General features: G+C 43.4%; 1 protein-coding gene across 12 annotated transcripts in view; it reads left to right on the top strand.

Moving 5' to 3' along the window:
* The window catches only part of mllt10 (MLLT10 histone lysine methyltransferase DOT1L cofactor), a 647928-nt gene that overhangs the window by 600739 nt on the left and 26961 nt on the right, over window positions 1-20228 (top strand). For 10 of the 12 annotated variants that reach the window (XM_059638794.1, XM_059638800.1, XM_059638789.1 and 7 more), the window contains 4 exons: window positions 4653-4841; window positions 4967-5055; window positions 9514-9860; window positions 10748-10789. In XM_059638794.1, coding sequence (XP_059494777.1) covers window positions 4653-4841; window positions 4967-5055; window positions 9514-9860; window positions 10748-10789 — 667 coding nt within the window. The remainder of the gene's footprint in view (window positions 1-4652; window positions 4842-4966; window positions 5056-9513; window positions 9861-10747; window positions 10790-20228) is intronic. The other 2 variants (XM_048559213.2, XM_048559223.2) reach the window with 1 other exon arrangement.

A 20228-nucleotide genomic window follows, 5' to 3' on the forward strand; every position in this document is an offset into this window, starting at 1 on the left:
GCAACCAGCTCGTAACTGATGGCCATTTCAAGCCCACCAACTCCCACAGCTACCTAGAATACACCTCCTCCCACCCACCCTCCTGCAAAAATGCCATCCCCTATTCCCAATTCCTCCGCCGCCACCGCATCTGCTCCCACGATAAGACATTCCACTCCCGCACATCCCAGATGTCCAAGTTCTTCAAGGACCGCAACTTTCCCCCTACAGTGATCGAGAACGCCCTTGACCGCGTCTCCCGCATTTCCCGCAACACATTCCTCACACCCCGCCCCCGCCACAACCGCCCAAAGAGGATCCGCCTCGTTCTCACACACCACCCCACCAACCTCCGGATACAACACATCATCCTCCAACACTTCCGCCATTTACAATCCGACCCCACCACCCAAGACATTTTTCCATCCCCACCCCTGTCTGCTTTCCGGAGAGACCGCTCTCTCCATGACTCCCTTGTTCGCTCCACACTGCCCTCCAACCCCACCACACCCGGCACCTTCCCCTGCAACCGCAAGAAATGCTACACTTGCCCCCACACCTCCTCCCTCACCCCTATCCCAGGCCCCAAGATGACTTTCCACATTAAGCAGAGGTTCACCTGCACATCTGCCAATGTGGTATACTGCATCCGCTGTACCCGGTGTGACATCCTCTACATCGGGGAAACCAAGCGGAGGCTTGGGGACCGCTTTGCAGAACACCTCTGCTCGGTTCGCAATAAACAACTGCACATCCCAGTCGCAAACCATTTCCACTCCCCCTCCCATTCTTTAGATGACATGTCCATCATGGGCCTCCTGCAGTGCCACAATGATGCCACCCGAAGGTTGCAGGAACAGCAACTCATATTCCGCTTGGGAACCCTGCAGCCCAATGGTATCAATGTGGACTTCACAAGATTCAAAATCTCCCCTTCCCCCACCGCATCCCAAAACCAGCCCAGTTCGTCCCTCCCCCCAATGCACCACACAACTAGCCCAGCTCTTCCCCTCCACCCACTGCATCCCAAAACCAGTCCAACCTGTCTCTGCCTCCCTAACCTGTTCTTCCTCTCACCCATCGGCTTCCTCCCACCCCAAGCCGCACCTCCATTTCCTACCTACTAACCTCATCCCGCCTCCTTGACCTGTCCGTCTTCCCTGGACTGACCTATCCCCTCCCTACTTCCCCACCTATACTCTCCTCTCCACCTATCTTCTTTTCTCTCCATCTTCGGTCCGCCTCCCCCTCTCTCCCTATTTATTCCAGAACCCTCACCCCATCCCCCTCTCTGATGAAGGGTCTAGGCCCGAAACGTCAGCTTTTGTGCTCCTGAGATGCTGCTGGGCCTGCTGTGTTCATCCAGCCTCACATTTCATTATCTTGGATTCTCCAGCATCTGCAGTTCCCATTATCACCTAAAGTGCCCTGTCTGACTTGAGATGTCACCTCTTGTATGCTCTGAAAAAACCTTTGGTTTTCTTGGGGCAGTGACTTGAACAAATTTCTGGGATTTGCACTTTAATCGATTGAAACCCGCATCTCCTTTAAAACAAACTAAAGATTTCACAGGATGGAGTCACCCAGCCATTTTTGGGTTATCGTATCAATTGTGGGATCTTTTGTTTCTAAATTCTGTGTCTTGATGCCTTTCTCACTACACTGATAATGCTCCGAAAGCTGGTGTTTTCAGATTAACCTGTTGGACTATAACCTGGTGTCGTATGATTTTTGACCTTGTCCAGCTCAGTCCAACACTGGCACCTCCACATCGTGTTAATGCCTTAGTGGCATAATATGTAGGGGACCTTCTCAAAAGAGGTAATACAGGGCTTTCTTCTGCCTCCATAAAATTCAAGATTGTGATCCGCAAGATTCTGCCTGAGGTGAAGAAAAGGTTTACTAGAATATTTTGAAGAACAGTGCCTATATCTAGTCAAGAACCTGAGGTCACTTTCCTGAAGCAGAGATGACCAACGGTAAATATTCTAGAGGTGCATAACATCATGAAAGATTTAAAGAGTAAATGAAGAGAAAATGTTTTCACTGTCTAAAGTTATTGGTAACTAGAAGACATAGATGTAAGGTGATAAGATGATGAGCGATAGAACACCATGTTGGCATCTGGGAAAAAAAATACTTTTGCGAGAGTGGTTTGAATTTAGAAAGCATTATCTGGAAACACTGCACTGGTTGAGTATGCCAAGCAGAAAGGAAGACACTTGTGGTTGTTCAATGCAATTCAGCTCCTGAACATAAGAATATATAAATTAGGAGCAGAATCTAATTCTGGCCTTGGTGTGTATATTCTTGCCTACCCAGATAGATACTTGATTAACAAGAGAGTCAAAGGTTGTATTCTTTTCTCTTTAAAAAAAATTGAATGATACACCCTTCACCACTCTTTAAGAAAGAGAATTTCAAAAGTTCATAACACAAAAGTTCTCTTCCTCATCTTAAATAGAAGGCCCCTCATTTTTAAACTGCATTCCTTAGTACTTCTTTCTCCAAAAAAGGGAGACAAATTTCCAGCACCCACCCTGTCAAGTCTCCTCGGGATCTTATACATAAGGTCACTTCTCATTCCTCTGAACACCAATGAACACAGGTCTGAACTGTCCATCGTTCCCCATTAGATAACCTCTCTCCTTCCAGGCATCAGTGCAGGATATCTTCTGAATTGTATAAAACATTTATCTGCTTTAAATAAGGAGATCAAAACTGCAAACAGTACTCTAGATATGGCCTCACCATTTCAGTATACATGGAAAAACAATTGCACCCTCATATTCCATTCCCCTTGCAACAAGCATTTGACTCGTTTGTCTTCCTATTCACTTTTGTACATACATATCAACTTTGAATCATATATCAGAACACCTAAGATTCTTTCTAAGTTCAGAGTCTTGTAATCTCTCACCACTCATATAATACACTGCTTTTCCGGCTTCCCTGAACAAGTAGACAAATTCATATTTTCCTATGTTATAATCCACATGCCAGTATTTTACTCACTGAATTAACACATGCATAGCCATCTCCAGTTGTTTCAATGACCGTCCATTGACAAGTTTGGAAGTTGGGGCACTTGCTGTTGATTGCAGCAGTTTTATTAGTAACCCCTCAATTAATGAAGCAGCTTGTGCCAGCATGCAACAAGACCTGAATGTCATTTAATCTTGGCAAGTAGCATTTTCATCTTTAAAATACCTGCAATTGACCATTTCCAACATCTCCTCATGAAATTCAACATTTTATCATTATACAATCAGCCACAATCCAGAAATTTTACTGGGCCAGTCACGTAAACACTGGTTACAAGAGCAAGTCAAAAGCTTTATTCACTGTAGTAACTGATTGACCATCTGACTCCAAAAAGCCTCTTCCATAATACGAAACAAATCAGGAGCACAATATATTACATGAAACGAACGCAGCTTCAACAGCATTGAAGAAATTCAACATCATCCAAAATGTTGTCGTTCGTCAGAAAGGGTTAATGGTGAAGAATGCCATTAGCACGACCCACTAATAATATATTCATTTCTTTAAGAAAAAAAATCTTTTGGGGCTTCCTCTTGTTTCTAATTGTTGTGTAAGTGTGTTAGATGATCAGTTCTTTGTGAGTTTAGTATTGAATGAACTCGCTCTTTAGTTCAGGAAAATATGGCTAAATTAGTTCCTTTTGAAACTTGGGTCTGAGAGAAAGGTATCCACAAAGGAAGAGATCTTTTTATAAATTAATCATGTTGTAATAAACAAAGGAGCAGGTGAGCCAGTTCATTCCTCCTCATCTAGGAGCTTAAGGTTTGGGGATATCCCATCTGGAATCATAACAAATTGGGAGCCTTGTCTGGGATCTGGGAACTGGAATGTCTTTGAATTGGGTAGTGTGCTGTAACCCTATTCCGATTTTCCACACAACTCACTTGTTTTAAAGGATGTTAAGTATTTTTACTTCAGTAGTATTTTGTGATCGATTTCTCATTCTGTCAAACTTGTGGAACTGAAATATGAGAATATTTCTTCTAGTTTCACACCTTTGTCATTCTTGAGATAATATTGCATGTATATGCTCTTGTTACTAATTCACCAGTTTGTGGAAGTAATTATTTGCCCTCTAAACATTCCACAACAATAAGAGATATGTCACCAGTTTGTGGAAGTAATTATTTGCCCTCTGTAAACATTCCACAACAATAAGAGATATGTTTTAAGTCCCTGAGCCTTATCTATTCAAGCTAAAAGAGCCTTAACTTTTCAAAAGCCTTTTTCTACACCCATAACCCAATTCCTGGTGTAATTCTGATGCATCCTCACTGTACCCTTTCCATATCTCCCATATCTTCCTTATGCTGAGATGTCCAGAAAGCATGTAAAACTCCAAATATGTAATAACTAATGCCTTTGAAAAATTCAACATACTACTGATATGTGTAAAACTTGGACACTATTGCATTTCATTTTTAGCTGCATGCCTAACTCTAAAGTTATATTTTCTGTACCTCACTGATTTTTCCTCCGCTATCAGCAATCTTACCAGTTATGATATGCTTTCTTACACTGTAATTTCCCCCAAATCTTCAATTCCTTTGCACTTTTTAAAATTGTTTGAGGTTTGTTATTGTTTCAATTACTTTTTCAGCTATTCACCCTTCTTTTTGTCCAAATAGTCATGGGAATGTTGAAATCACTACACCAACTTCAAGTTGAAAATCGGCATCTAGAAGAGCAAATTAAAAATTTGACAGCTAAGAAGGAACGCCTCCAGCTACTAAATGCTCAGCTTTCAGTCCCATTTCCTGTCATGAATTCAAATACCAGTCCAACAACTCAAACACACCCATTCACAGCGCAAACTGGTAAGTAATATGCTCTTCTTATGATGGTGCAAATTATGCTAAATTTTATCGATCAAAAATTATTTTGTTTGCAATTAATAATACTATTTTATGTTAAAAATTCAATTTTAATGTATTCTCTTTAGTTCACAACGCAACTTCCTTGCACAGCAGCAAAGGTTCCCATCTGAGCAACAGTTTTCTACCTGAAAGTTCACTTCCAAAACCAACCCAGGTGTTTCTTATTTATTACTTTTACTTAGTACTTGAGATAATTATCTGTCATTTTCAGTATACAGGCTATCTTCAAAGTTTCAAACATTGACAAGGCAATTTCTGATCATTTGCTTCCTTTTTTCGATTATCACCTCCTCATCTGTCCACCTCCTCGCCCTATTACCACTCTCCCTAAACTCTGCTCAGGGGAAGAAATGTTTCAGCATGGTTTTGTACCACATTTGCTAATCACACTCTCCAATTCTTTCTACTATCTTTCACCTGCTATGACTGTTGTCTCAATTGAAGTACACAGTAGTTCTTCTGTTCTTGAAGTTTTGTTCTAGTAGTCTCCCAGTTGTCTTCCCAAAATCCAAAGGTTTCAGATTTGAGCTAACCTGTTACTAAACTAACCTGATTTTACTTCACTATCTTAAAAAATTGCTCTGGTTCAACAACCAAATGCTCCTTTTGGTACTGGAGAATCAAAACTCATCACTCTCTTTCTCTGCTCCCTTGAAGCACCTTCTGCATCAATCTTCTTTTTGTTCATTCATTTTGTAGGATGTGGGCTCAACTGGCTGGCCAGCATTTATTGTCCATCCCTAGTTGCCCTTCAAAAGGTGTTGTTGACTGAAGTGGACTGGACAGGACTGCAAAAGGATAAATCAGTGGTATATCAATAAGAGGCACTAAAATGTAATATCCTTGGGATACACCGCAGATATATCTTAGAGACTTTTAAGCGACTCTTGGATAGGCACATGGTTGCTAGTATAATGAATGGTATGCAAGGTAGTTTGATCTTAGTAGGATAAAGGTCAGCACAACACTGTGGGCTAAAGGGCCTGTATTGTGCTATACTGTTCCATGTTCTATATCTCCTCCACAAATAAGAAAGAAGATAATTAAAGACATGCCACAAAAAAATATGAGCAAGCAAGATAAAGGAAAACCCAAAGATCTTTAACCAGTGTGTAAATATCAAAATGATAGTTAAGGAAAAATGGGACCTATCAGAGATGAAGAAGGGAGCTTGTGTGAAGATGCAGAGGATGTGGGAAGAATTTTAAACAAATTTTTAAACAATTTTTAAACAAGAATTTTAAACAGTGTCTTCACAAAAGAGGGAATGATATAGATATTGTAATCTAAGAGGGGCAGTGTGGAATATTGTACAAAATAATCATAACAAGAAAGGAAATATTAGAGGATTTTGAATCCTTGAAGATGGATACGTTGCCAGAGTTGGATAGATTGTTCCCTAGGATGTTAGAGGAGGTCAGACATGAAATAGAAGATGCTTTGAGGATTTTTTCCAGTTTTCACCAAACATAAATGAGGTGCCAGAGGATTGGCGAGGCGGGGGTAATGTAAATGTAGTTCCATTCTTTAAAAGGGTACAAAGGAAACGCTAAACAATTAGGCCAGTTAACCTTACTTTGGTGGTGGGCAGTTTGTTAGACTCAATCCTGAGATCAAATAAACTGTCACTTAGAAAGGCAGGGATTAGTCAGGGATAGTCAGCAAGACTTTGTTAAGGGAAGGTCATGTCTCACAAATTTAATTTGTGGAAGTGACAAGGAGGAAGTATAATGCAGTCGAGGCTGTCTACATGGATTTCAGTAAACGCATTTCACAATGTTCCACATGGCAGAGTGGTCAAAATAGTAAACGCCTCTGGAATGCAGAGGAATGTGTTAAATTGGATCAAAGTTGGCTTGGTAATTGTCAGTGGCTACCCTTTCAAGCGGTGTTCCGCAGGGCTTAGTGTTGGGTCCATTGCTGTTTGTTTCAGAAATCAACGACTTAGATTTGAACATCAGGGCACGATTGGGAAATTGGCAGACAACACAAAAATTGGCCATGTGGTGGACAGTGTAAAGGATAGCCGTAAGCCTCAACACCGGTGAGGCCTCATCTGGAGTACTGTGTGCAGTTGTGGTCGCCACATTATAGGAAGGAAGTATTTGCTTTGGGGCAAGTGTAGAGAAGATTCACTAGAAGATGAGATTAGAAAGGGCATCTAGGTGTCTTTGGGTCAGCGTGGATAAAATTGGTCAAATAGCCCCCTTCTGTGCTGTATCATTGCTATTGTTCTGTTGTTTCAATAAGATTGCCTGTCATTTATTCTCCATTCTCTTTGAAATAAAGGCCAACATTCCATTTACCTTCCCTATTACCTCCTGAACTTGGATGCTAGCTTGTTGTGACTCACTGATGAGGATTTCTGATCTCCCACTTCAGTTTTTTTTCTGAATTTAAATAATATTCAGTTCCTCTATTCTTCTTGCCATAATTAATAACCTCACATTTACTTGTACTTTATTCCATCTGCCAAGTTTCTGCACATTCAATTACCCTGTCAGTATACCTGTGCAGACTCTGTGTCATCTTCACTATTTCTGTTGCCACCTATTTTTGTGTCATCCACAAACTTGGACATTAGTTTTCTCATCCACGTCATTAACATATATTGTGTGAATAGCATGGATTCCTGTGGCATTCTGCAAGTTAAAGGTTGCCATCCTGAAAATGTTGTCCTTATCCCAACTCTCTATCTAGCTAGCCAACACTCTATCCATGCTAATATATTATCTACAACACAATGGGCTCTTATTAAGTAGCTTAAGGTGTTGTACCTTCTCAAACACCTTCTGAAAAAAAACAAATATATTACATCCACTGCTTCCTTTTATCTATCGTGCTTGTTACCTGCTCAAAAAATTCTAATCAATTGGTCAGTCACGATTTCCCCTTGAGGAAACTATGCTGACTTTGCTTGATGATATTACATATTTCTAAATGCTCTGCTATTATATCCATTTCAATAGATGCTAACATTTTCCCAAATGTAGACATTAAACTAGCTGACCTATAGTTACCTGTTCTTTATCTTCATGTCTTTTTAAATAAAGCTGTTACTTTTAATAATTTTAGAAAGCTGTCCAGTATCTTCTACTATGAAGACTGATTCAAAGTATTTTTTCAACTCTGCTGCCATTTCCTCATTCCTCATTTTTATTTCCCCAGTCTTTTTCTCAAAACGGCACCATTCACGTTGACTTCTCACTCCCTTTGTATATCTCTCAAGAAGCTCTTGCCATCCATCTTTATATTATTCACAAGTTTACGCTAAGTTTGTTTTCTCCCCTTTTTCATAATCTTGATGGTTTTTAAAACTTTCTCAATCCTCTGGTTTACCACAAATCTGGTTAACCGTAATTGGCTTATCACCTTCTTAGAATCTCTGTACCTCACTGTGATATATCTTTATTGTGAGCCATGAACTATTTCCTTAAATATTTGCCTTTGTTTTTCAACTGTCCTTGCTGCTAGATTCCTTTCCCAGTGAATTCTAACCGGCTCTACCATCATTCCTCTGTAATTACCCTTATTTAAGCTGAACACAGTTGTTGCTGACCCAAACTTCCCCCGGCTAAACCTGAATAACAAATTCTGCTATGTTATGGCCACTGTTTCCTAGAATATTTTCTATTCTGAATTCATTTATTAAACCTGCCTCATTACACCTTGATAGATCCGAAGTGCCCTGATCTCTGGTTGGATGCATCATATATTGTTTTAGGAAACTGTCCTGAATACATACTATACATTCCTCTTTATAGTTGCTTCTGCCAAACTGACTGTCCCAATCTACATGAACAATAAAGTCAGCTATGCATAATGGACTGCTTTTGTTACATGCCTTCAATATCTTTTGATTTATTCTCTGTTCCACAATATACCTACTGTTAGGGACCCTACAGACAACTCATGCCACTGTCTTCCTTTTTATTTCTTTCCCCCAGCCATATGAATTCTGTGTCTTCCAATCCAAGATTGTTTCTTGCTATCATAATTATTCCATCCTGTACCAACACTGCTACCACACCACCCTTTCCTTCCTGTTCTTCCGAAAAGTTACAACCTTTGAATATTTAGTTCCCAGCTTTGACCTACTTGTCACCATGTTTCAGTAATGGCTCTAAGATCACATATGTTACCCTGCATTTGTTCTATTAATTAATTAATTTTGTTCTGAATGCTATGCTCATTCAAGTGAAGAGTCATTCATTTTGCCCTTTTACAATTATTCCCCTTTCACCCTATTTACTGCTATTTTTTGATGTTTGTATACTGTCTCTTCCTGTCCCTCTCTTGGGTATCATTATCAAAATAACTGCATTCCCCCCCACCTGCCCCAAAATTGGTCTGAAGCTTTCTCTTCAGGCCTAGTTATTTGATTCACCTGAATATTCGTCCCAACATGGTACTCTGCATTTACCCCTTAATCCATTATTTGTCACTTTTTCTTTTGTCGTCTTTATTCATTTTCAATGTCTTTGTTTTGTGAGGAACTTTGTTTATTAGTTAACTTACATTTATGTAGTATAATAGTTTTAATTAAGTTATTTGTTGTCTTATGTTTCTTTGTAAAGAAGCTGCATAGTAAATTTGAATCTTATCATTTTAGGAACAGGCTTGCAGTGAACATAGTACTAGCAGTTCTTCTCTTGCCAGCCCATCCACAACTGGACACAGTCCAGCTCGGCAAGGATCAGGAATTCATCAGATTAATTGTATGTCAGGATCACTAGCTAGTGGTATGCAGTCAATGGCCTCCTCCATTCCCACGATGTCTTCAGTAGGTGGACTAATGGGAACTTTACCAGGAAATCAACTAGCAATAAATGGATTTGTGGGTACTTTAAATGGAGGTGTACAGACTCCCATCTCAATATCACAAAATGCAAGTCCGTTAACACATTCAGCTGTACCACCTAATGTGACTGTTCCATTGTCCACCAATCTAAACAACAGGTAAGACCTTTAAAACATTTTTTACCAGCATTTTGAACACTTGCTTTTGGCCTGAAAAAACAGCACTGTGTTTCATGGTCAGTCTTAGAACATAGAACATAGAACATTACAGACAGTATAGGCGCTTCGGCCCTTGATGTTGTGCCAACCTGTCATACCGATCTCAAGCCCATCTAACCTACACTATTCCATGTACATCCATATGCTTATCCAATGACGACTTAAATGTACCTAAAGTTGGCGAATCTACTACCGTTGCAGGCAAAACGTTCCATTCCCTTACTACTCTCTGAGTAAAGAAACTACCTCTAACATCTGTCCTATATCTTTCACCCCTCAATTTAAAGCTATGCCCCCTCGTGCTCACCGTCACCATCCTAGGAAAAAGAGTCTCCCTATCCACCCTATCTAACCCTCTGATTATTTTATATGTTTCAATTAAGTCACCTCTCAACCTTCTTCTCTCTAATGAAAACAGCCTCAAGTCCTTCAGCTTTTCCTCGTAAGAACTTCCCTCCATACCAGGCAACATCCTAGTAAATCTCCTCTGCACCCTTTCCAAAGCTTCCACATCCTTCTTATAATGCGGTGACCAGAACTGTACACAATACTCCAAGTGCGGCCGCACCAGAGTTTTGTACAGCTTCACCATAACCTCTTGGTTCCGGAACTCGATCCCTCTATTAATAAAAGCTAAAACACTGTATGCCTTCTTAACAGCCCTGTCAACCTGGGTGGCAACTTTCAAGGATCTGTGTACATGGACACCGAGATCTCTCTGCTCATCTTATTACGATTCAAATATTATCAGAGAAAAAGTTGACATGCTGAATTTTTCAGTTTTTTTGCTTGTAAATTTATTATTATTGTTTCTTTGAAAAAAACAGAACTAAACAATCAAAGAAGACTGACATTTTTTCCTTGATATAGTAAGTATTAAAGCTGTGTTAACATTTGTCTCTAGTGTCATTGCACGGGCAGTCCAGGTGAAGTTTTTTTTTGTTAATTTCCATGTTGCCAAATTTACTTTCCTCCTGTTTTCTTGACTGCTTTTACTTCATCCCCCTTGCCCCTTGGCAATTTAGTGAACAATTAATTGCAGTAATCTGTATATTTTGTAAGTTGATGAACAGTATCAATGTAAGAGATGTTGGGATGTTATACAGTGGCAGCAAGCAGAGTGGTTATCTGTAGCCATGACCAGTGAATTGGATGCTAACAATCGGCATAGGGTCATTGCCAATCCAGATCCCATAAACTGATGAGCAATGGCAGGAAGATTTCTGACTATGAATGGATGTTTTCCTGCATATTTGATCATGTATCACTTGCCAGTCATTTAAAAATGTCAATTTTCCTTTTAAAGGTGATGGATTGGTGTCTTTGTTTATATGAAATAATTCAATGATACTTGCTTTGTCTCAAAGTAGCCTTTGAATATCATGAAATATTCAGATATGTTTGCAACAATTTAATTGACAGCACAAAAGGAGACCATTTAATATCTTCTAATCGTGCCAAGTCTGCAGATCACATCCAGTCAGCTGCATTCCCTCGCTCTATTTTTGTAGTCCTTAGAGTTTACTTCTTTCACCAGCCATCAAATCATCTGTTGTCTTTTCTTGCACTCCTCTAGTAAGTGACAGGTTCCAGGTTATTATTGCTTCATGGGGAAAAAAAAGGTTCTTACTTACACCATCCCTCTGGTCCCTTATCTATAATTTTATACCTCCAACTTGTACAGTCAGAGGTATACAGCACGAAAATAGGCCCTTTGGCCCAAACTGTCCATGCTCACCAGGTTTCCTAAATTGAATAGTCCCATTTTCCTGTGTTTGGTCCAAATCCCTCTAAATTTTTCCTATCCATGTACCTGTCCAAATGTCTTTTGATTATTGTAATTGTTCTCCCTCTACCACTCCATCTGGCAGCTCGTTCCATGTATGCACCATCCTCTGTGTGAAAAATGTTGCCCATCAGGTCCCTTTTAAATCTTAGCCACCTCACCTACCCTAGGGGAAAAGATCTTGGCTATTCACCTGATTCGTGCCCCTCATGATTTTAGAATCCTCTATCAGGTAACTCCTCAGCTTCCTATGCTCCAGGGAAAAGAAATCACAGTCTATCCAGCTCTGTTTATAACTCAAACTTTGTATGCTCAATAGCATTCTTTTAATTTTTTGTTTGCACTCTTTCCATTTTAATAGCAACCTTCCTATTGCAGGAACAGTGGGGGGATATTTGCTCCCTTCCAATCCACAGGAATCGTGTGGATTTTGGAAGATAATCAGTAATGCATTACCTGTACAGCCACCTGCTTCCACACTGAGATAAAGACCCACAAACCCTGTGGACTTATTCACTTTTAGTCCCAGTTATTTCTCCAATACAATTTTATTATTGCTAATTTCCTTTGCCACTTCGTACCTCCTTATAGTCCCCTACAGCTCTCTTTCATTGTTTAATTTCTGCTATCTTCTATTTCTCTGTAATCCTGCCCCCTACCCTGAGGCTGTCTCCTGGTGTCTGACCCTCCACAAACATTTCCCTGTTGTCCCTGCTGAGGAGGATACCCATGTCCAGTCCTGTATCCAGCCTGCCTTTGAGAATTGTAGTTCTTTTTATAATATAGGAGAAAACATAGAAAAATAGGTGCATGGGTAGGCCATTCAGTGCCACCATTCAATATGATCATGGCTGAGCATGTAATTTCAGTATCCCATTCCCGCTTTCTCTCCTTGATTCCTTTAGCTGCAAGGGCTATATCCAGCTCCCTCTTGAATATAACCAATGAAGTAGGCCGAACAGTTTCCAGTGGTAGTGAATTCTAACAGATTCACAACTCTAAGTAAACAAATTCTTCCTCATCTCAGTCTTGAATGGTTTACCCCATATTCTTAGACTGTCACCCCTAGTTCTGGACTTCCCCAACATAAGGAACATTCTTCCTGCATCTAGCCTATCCAGTCTCATCAGATTGTGTATGATTCTATGAGATTCCCCCCTCATACTTCTAAGTTCCAGCAAGTACAAGCCCAGTCAATCCAGCCTTTCCTCACGTCAGGCCTGCCATCCCTTGCATCAGTCTGGTAAACCTTCGCTGCTTTCCCTCAATAGCAAGAATGTCCTTCCTCAGATTAGGAGACCAAAACTGCACATGAAACTCAATGTGTGTCCTCACCAGGACCCTGTATAACTGCAGCAAGATATCCTTACTCTGATACTTAAATTCTCCTGCTATGAAGACAAGCATGCCATTAGTTGCTTCCTGCTGCACCTGCATGCTGACCTTCAGCGACTGTTCCACCATGACACCCAGGTCTCATTGTACCTCACCTTTTCCTAAACTGCCACCAGTCAGAAAGTAATCTGTCATCCTGTTTTTGTGACCAAAGTGGATAACTTAACATCTATTCACACTAGTGATAATGGGAACTGCAGATGCTGGAGAATCCAAGATAATAAAATGTGAGGCTGGATGAACACAGCAGGCCAAGCAGCATCACAGGAGCACAAAAGCTGACGTTTCTGGCCTAGACCCATCATCAGAGAGGGGAATGGGGTGAGGGTTCTGGAATAAATAGGGAGAGAGGGGGAGGCAGACCGAAGATGGACAGAAAAGAAGATAGGTGGGGAGGTAGGGAGGGTATAGGTCAGTCCAGGGAAGACGGACAGGTCAAGGAGGTGGGATGAGGTTAGTAGGTAGGAGATGGAGGTGCGGCTTGGGGTGGGAGGAAGGGATGGGTGAGAGGAAGAATAGGTTAGGGAGGCAGAGACAGGCTGGACTGGTTTTGGGATGCAGTGGGTGGAGGGGAAGAGCTGAGCTGGTTGTGTGGTGCATTGGGGGGAGGGGGCGAACTGGGCAGGTTTTGAGATGCAGGGGGTGGAGGGGAGATTTTGAAGCTGGTGAAGTCCACATTGATACCATTGGGCTGCAGGGTTCCCAAGCGGAATATGAGTTGCTGTTCCTGCAACCTTCGGGTGGCATCATTGTGGCACTGCAGGAGGCCCATGATGGACATGTCATCTAAAGAATGGGAGGGGGAGTGGAAATGGTTCGCGACTGGGAGGTGCAGTTGTTTATTGCGAACCGAGCGGAGGTGTTCTGCAAAGCGGTCCCCAAGCCTCCGCTTGGTTTCCCCAATGTAGAGGAAGCCACACCGGGTACAATGGATACAGTATACCACATTGGCAGATGTGCAGGTGAACCTCTGCTTAATATGGAAAGTCATCTTGGGGCCTGGGAGAGGGGTGAGGCACCTCCTCTCTCCCCCTATCCCAGGCTCCAAGATGACTTTCCACATTAAGCAGAGGTTCACCTGCACATCTGCCAATGTGGTATACTGTATCCATTGTGCCCGGTGTGGCTTCCTCTACATTGGGGAAAACAAGCGGAGGTTTGGGGACCGCTTTGCAGAACACCTCCGCTCGGTTCGCAATAAGCAACTGCACCTCCCAGTCGCGAACCATTTCCACTCCCCCTCCCATTCTTTAGATGACATGTCCATCATGGGCCTCCTGCAGTGCCACAATGATGCCACCCGAAGGTTGCAGGAACAGCAACTCATATTCCGCTTGGGAACCCTGCAGCCCAATGGTATCAATGTGGACTTCACAAGCTTCAAAACTCCCCTTCCCCCACCGCATCTCAAAACCAGCCCAGTTCGTCCCCTCCCCCCATGCACCACACAACCAGCCCAGCTCTTCCCCTCCACCCACTGCATCCCAAAACCAGTCCAGCCTGTCTCTGCCTCCCTAACCTATTCTTCCTCTCACCCATCCCTTCCTCCCACTCCACGCCGCACCTCCATCTCCTACCTACTAACCTCTCATCCCACCTCCTTGACCTGTCCGTCTTCCCTGGACTGACCTATACCCTCCCTACCTCCCCACCTATACTCTCCTCTCCACCTATCTTCTTTTCTCTCCATCTTCGGTATGCCTCCCCCTCTCTCCCTATTTATTCCAGAACCCTCACTCCATCCCCCTCTCTGATGAAGGGTCTGGGCCCAAAACGTCAGCTTTTGTGCTCCTGAGGTGCTGCTGGGCCTGCTGTATTCATTCAGCCTCACATTTTATTATCTATTCACACTACATTGCATTTGCCAAGTATTTGCCCACTCAACCAGTCTATCCAAGTCACCTGGCAGCGACTTAACATCCTCCTCACAGCACACTCTGTGGTGGGCAAACTAGGAGATATTACATTCAATTCCTTTGTCCAAATCGTTAATGTATATAGTGTGAACAGCACTGAACCGTGCAGGGACCCCACTTGTCACTGCCTGCCACTCTGAAAGGGCCTGTTTATTCCAACTCTGCTTCCTGAATGCCAACCAGTTCTCTGTCCATGTCAGAACATTATCTCCAATACCAGGAGCTTAAGTTTTCCTTACCAATCTCTTATGTAGAGATAGTTGGAACTGCCAATGCTGGAGTCTGAGATAACAGGTGTAGAGCTGGATGAACGCAGCAGGTCAGGCAGCATCAGAGGAGTTGGAAAGCTAACGTTTCGGGTCTGGACCCTTCTTCAGAAAAAAGGTCCAGACCCGAAACATCAGCTTTCCCACTCCTCTGATGTTGCCTAATCTGCTGTGTTCATCCAGCTCCACACCTCTTAATCTCTCGTGTAGATCCTTGTCAACGGCCTTTCAAAAGCCCAGATATACAACATTACTGATTAACCCTTGGCAACTCTACTGGTAACATCTTCAAAAAATTCCAGAAGATTTGTCAAGCATGATTTCCTTTTAGTGAATCCGTGCTGACTAGGACTGATTCTGTCATAACAAGGTGTAGAGCTGGATGAACACAGCAGGCCAGGCAGCATCTTAGGAGCAGGAAGTCTGACATTTCGGGCCTAGACCCACATCAGAAATGGGGGAGAGGAAGGGGGTTCTGAAAGAAATGGGGAGAGAGGGGGAGGTGGATGGAAGATGGATAGAGGAGAAGATAGGTGGAGAGGAGACAGACAGGTCAAAAAGGTGGGGATGGAGCCAGTAAAGGTGAGTGTAGGTGGGGAGGTAGGGAGGAGATACGTCAGTCCAGGGAGGATGGACAGGCCAAGGGGGCAGGATGAGGTTAGTAGGTAGGAAATGGGAGTATGGCTTGAGGTGGGAGGAGGCGATAGGTGAGAGGAAGAACAGGTTGCGGAGGCAGGAACAAGCTGGTTTTGGGATGCAGTGGGGGAAAAGGAGATTTTGAAGCTTGTGAAGTCCACATTGATACCAGTGGGTTGCAGGGTTCCCAAGCGGAACATGAGTTGCTGTTCTTGCAACCTTCGGTGGCATCGTTGTGGCACTGCAGGAGGCCCAGGATGAACATGTCGTCTGAGGATTGGGAGGGGGAGTTGAAATGGTTCGCGACTGGGAGGTGCAGCTAAATGTTCTGCAAAGCAGTCCCCAAGCCTCCGCTTGGTTCCCTGATGTAGAGGAGGCCACAATGGGTACAGCAGATACAGTATATCACATTGGCAGGTGTGCAGGTGAACATCTTGGGGCCTGGGATGGGGTTGAGGGAGGAGGTGTGGAGTAGGTGTAGCACTTCCTGCGGTTGCAGGGTAAAGTGCCGGGTGTGGTAGGGTGGGAGGGGAGTGTGGAGAGGACAAGGGAGTCATGGAGAGATTTGTCCCTCCCGAAAGCAGACAAGGGTGGGGAGGGAAAAATGTCTTTGGTGGTGGGGTCGGATTGCAGATGGTGGAAGTGTCAGAGGATGATGCGTTGGATCCAGAGATGGTGGGGTGGTACATGAAGATGAGGGGGATTCTTTTTTGGTTGTTATTGTGGGAAGCGGGTTTGAGGGATGGGTTGTGGGAAATGCGGGAGACACGGTAGAGGGCGTTCTCGACCACTGTTGGGGTGGGTGGATGGGAATGTTGTAGTCCTTGAAAAATGAGGACATCTGAGATGTACGAGAGTGGAATGCTTCATCCAAGGAGCAGATGCGACGGAGGCAAAGGAATTGGGAATAGGGGATGGTATTTTTGCAGGAAGGTGGGTGGGAGGTGGTGTATTCTAGGTAGCTGTGGGAGTCGGTAGGCTTGAAATGGATATTGGTTTCTGGGTGGTTGCCCAAGATGGAGACAGAGAGGTCTAGGAAGGTGAGAGAGATGTTAGAGATGGTCCAGGTGAACTTAAGATTGGGGTGGAAGGTGTTGGTGAAGTGGATGAACTATTTGAGCTCCTCATGGGAGCACGAGGTGGCGCTGATACAGTCATCAATGTAACGGAGGAAGAGGTGGGGTTTGGGGCCAGTGTAGGTACGGAAGAGGGACTGTTCCATGTAACCTACAAAGAGGCAGGCGTAGCTTGGGCCCATGCGGGTACCCATGGCCACCCACTTTGTCTGTCGTAAATGGGAGGAATTAAAAGAGAAGTTGTTGAGGGTGAGGACGAGTTCAGCTAGGCAGTTGACGGTGTCAGTGGCAGGGGACTGGTCAGGCCTGCGGGACAGGAAGAAGCAAAAGGCCTTTAGGTCATCTGCATGGGGAAACACCCTCATCCGCTTAGCTGAACTCGTGCTTACCCTCAACAACTTCTCTTTCAATCCCTCTTCCATACCTTCCAACCTTAAGTTCACCTGGATGATCTCTAACATCTCTCTCACCTTCCTGGACCTCTGTCTCCATCTCAGGCAACCACCTAGAAACCGATATCCATTTCAAGCCCACCAACTCCCACAGCTAACTAGAATACACTACCTCCCACCCACCTTCCTACAAAAATGCCATCCCCTATTCCCAATTCCTTCGCCTCCAGTACATCTGCTCCCAGGATGAGGCATTCCATTCTCATACATCTCGTTTTTCAAGGACTACAACATCCCTCCTGCAGTGATTGAAAACGCCCTCAACTATGTTTCCCGTATTTCCCACAACTCATCCCTCACACCCCGTCCCCGCAGTTACAGCCGTAAAAGAATCCCCCTCATCCTCATGTACCACCCCCTCAACCTCCGGATCCAATGCATCATCCTCCAACACTTCTGCCATCTGCTATCCAACCCCACCACCAAAGACGTTCTTCCCTCCCCACCCTTGTCTGCTTTCCGGAGAGACCAATCTCTCCGTGACTCCATGGTCCGCTCCACACTCCCCTCCAGTCCCACCACCCCCGGCACTTTGCCCTGCAACTGCGGGAAGAGCTACACCTGCCCCCACACCAGCACCCTCACCCCCATTCCTGGTCCCAAGAAGACTTTCCACATCAAGCAGATGTTCACCTGCACATCTGCCAATGTGGTATACTGCATCCGCTGTACCCATTGTGGCCTCCTTTACATTGGGGAAACCAAGCGGAGGCTTGGGCACCGCTTTGTAGAACCTGCACATTCGGTGTGCACTAAACAACTGCACCTCCCAGTCGCGGACCATTTCAACTCCCCCTCCCATTCCTCAGATGTCATGTCCATCTTGGGCTTCCTGCCGTGCCACAATGATGCCACCCGAAGGTTGCAGGAACAGCAACTTGTATTCCGCTTGGGAACCCTGCAGCCCAATGGTATCAATGTGGATTTCACAAGCTTCAAAATCTCCCCTCCCCCACTGCATCCCAAAACCAGCTCGTTCCCACCTCCCTAACCTGTTCTTCCTCTCACCTATCCCCTCCTCCTACCTCAAGCCGCACCCCCATTTCCTACCTACTAACCTCATCCCAGCCCCTTGACCTGTCCGTCTACCTGATTGAAGGTAGAGTGGAGAATGATGTCTGTGTGAACTTCTGCAAGGCTTTTGATAAGGTCCCTTGTAGCAGGCTGATGCAAAAGATGAAATCAAATGGGACCCATGGTGAGATGGATACACAGCTGGATTATAGTCATAGAAGGCAGAGACTTGTGGTAGAAGGGTGTTTATCGAACTAGAGCTCTGTGACCAGTGATGTTTTGCAGGGATCATTGCTGGGGATCCTGTTTTTTTCCTGATCAAAGTTTACAAAATTGAGAGGCACGGATAGACAAAGTCTTTTTCCCAGGGCAGAAATATCAATTACTAGGGGACATATGATTAATGAAAAAGGGGGTATGTTTATAGGAAATGTGAGAAGCAGAAGGTCGTAAGTGCATGGAGTGTGCTGCTAGACGAGGTGGTGGAGGCAGATACGATAGCAGTGTTTAAGAGGCATCTTAACAAATGTATGAATAGACAGGGGATAGAGGGATACAGAACATGTAGAGGCAAAAGTTTTTAGTTTAGGAAGGCATCATCTGTCGGCTCAGTCTTGGTGGCTTGAAGAGCCTGTACCTGTGCTGTACTCTTCTTTGTTATACAACTACAACATAGCTTTCCTTCTTTCTGTACTCAATCTCTCTATTTATGAAATCCAAGATCCTATTTGCTTTCAAGTTGCTGGAAAGGCATGGCAGGTCTGGCAGCATCTGAGGAGAGATATCAGTTAATATTTTGGGTCAAGTGATCCTTCTTCACAATTCTTATTTGCTTTGCTGGCCACTTTCTGAATATGTCCTGCCATTTTCAAAGTTCTATGCATATGTCAGTCCAGACTGTTTTATTCCTGTGCACTTCAGAATGTTGCTATTAAGTGTATATTGCCTCTTCCTTTATCGTCTGCCAAAGTACATCACTTCCAAGTTCCCTATTCATATCCTGTTAGTAATCAATTGGTATGTCACACCTCCAGGTTTGGTATTATCAAATTTCAAAATTTTGTAGAAGTCATTAATCTCAAAAGAAGCAGTGCTCCTATCCTTGGGGAGTTCACTGTATAGTATTCTCCAAACTCAAGAAACATTTGCCACAACTGACTTGGGGACAAAAAACAATTTTTAATAATCTAATGTGATGTCGATACTCCTATTTTATAATTATCAATTTGGTTCTTCAACCTTTTACATGGTATTTTGTTAAGCATATTCTTAAAATCCACATCGACACCATCCACTATCTTCCCTCCATCACTCTTCTCTGTGACTTCATCAAAAAAAAGTCAGTTTGATGAGTCAGGTGTGCCTTTTAGAAATCAATTCTGTTTTTCTGAATTAATTCAGACATTGTTACAGCTGAAAAGTACAAATAGAAAATTCACTTCCAAAATATTTAACATACAAATCGATCAATTACTTGCATTAGAGGTTGGTAGCATGGGAACTGGTGGGTGCCATGTGTTTCATGGAGATCACATCTACAGAACATATTGGCTGCTTGAGTATCTTTGCATCAGAACTGATGAGCTGGAGCCCGAGTGAATAGCTAGGGTATGGAATGCGTTGCCTGGAAGTGTGGTGGAGGCAGGTTCAATTGAGGCATTCTCAAGGGCTTTGGATGATTTTTTAGATAAAAGTAATGCACAGAAGTGTGAGGAAGAAACCGGAGATTGGTACTAGATAATGATGCTCACTTACCTAGCCATTACA

This window comes from Stegostoma tigrinum, chromosome 2, assembly GCF_030684315.1.
Source record: "Stegostoma tigrinum isolate sSteTig4 chromosome 2, sSteTig4.hap1, whole genome shotgun sequence".
Taxonomy (NCBI): Eukaryota; Metazoa; Chordata; class Chondrichthyes; order Orectolobiformes; family Stegostomatidae; genus Stegostoma; species Stegostoma tigrinum.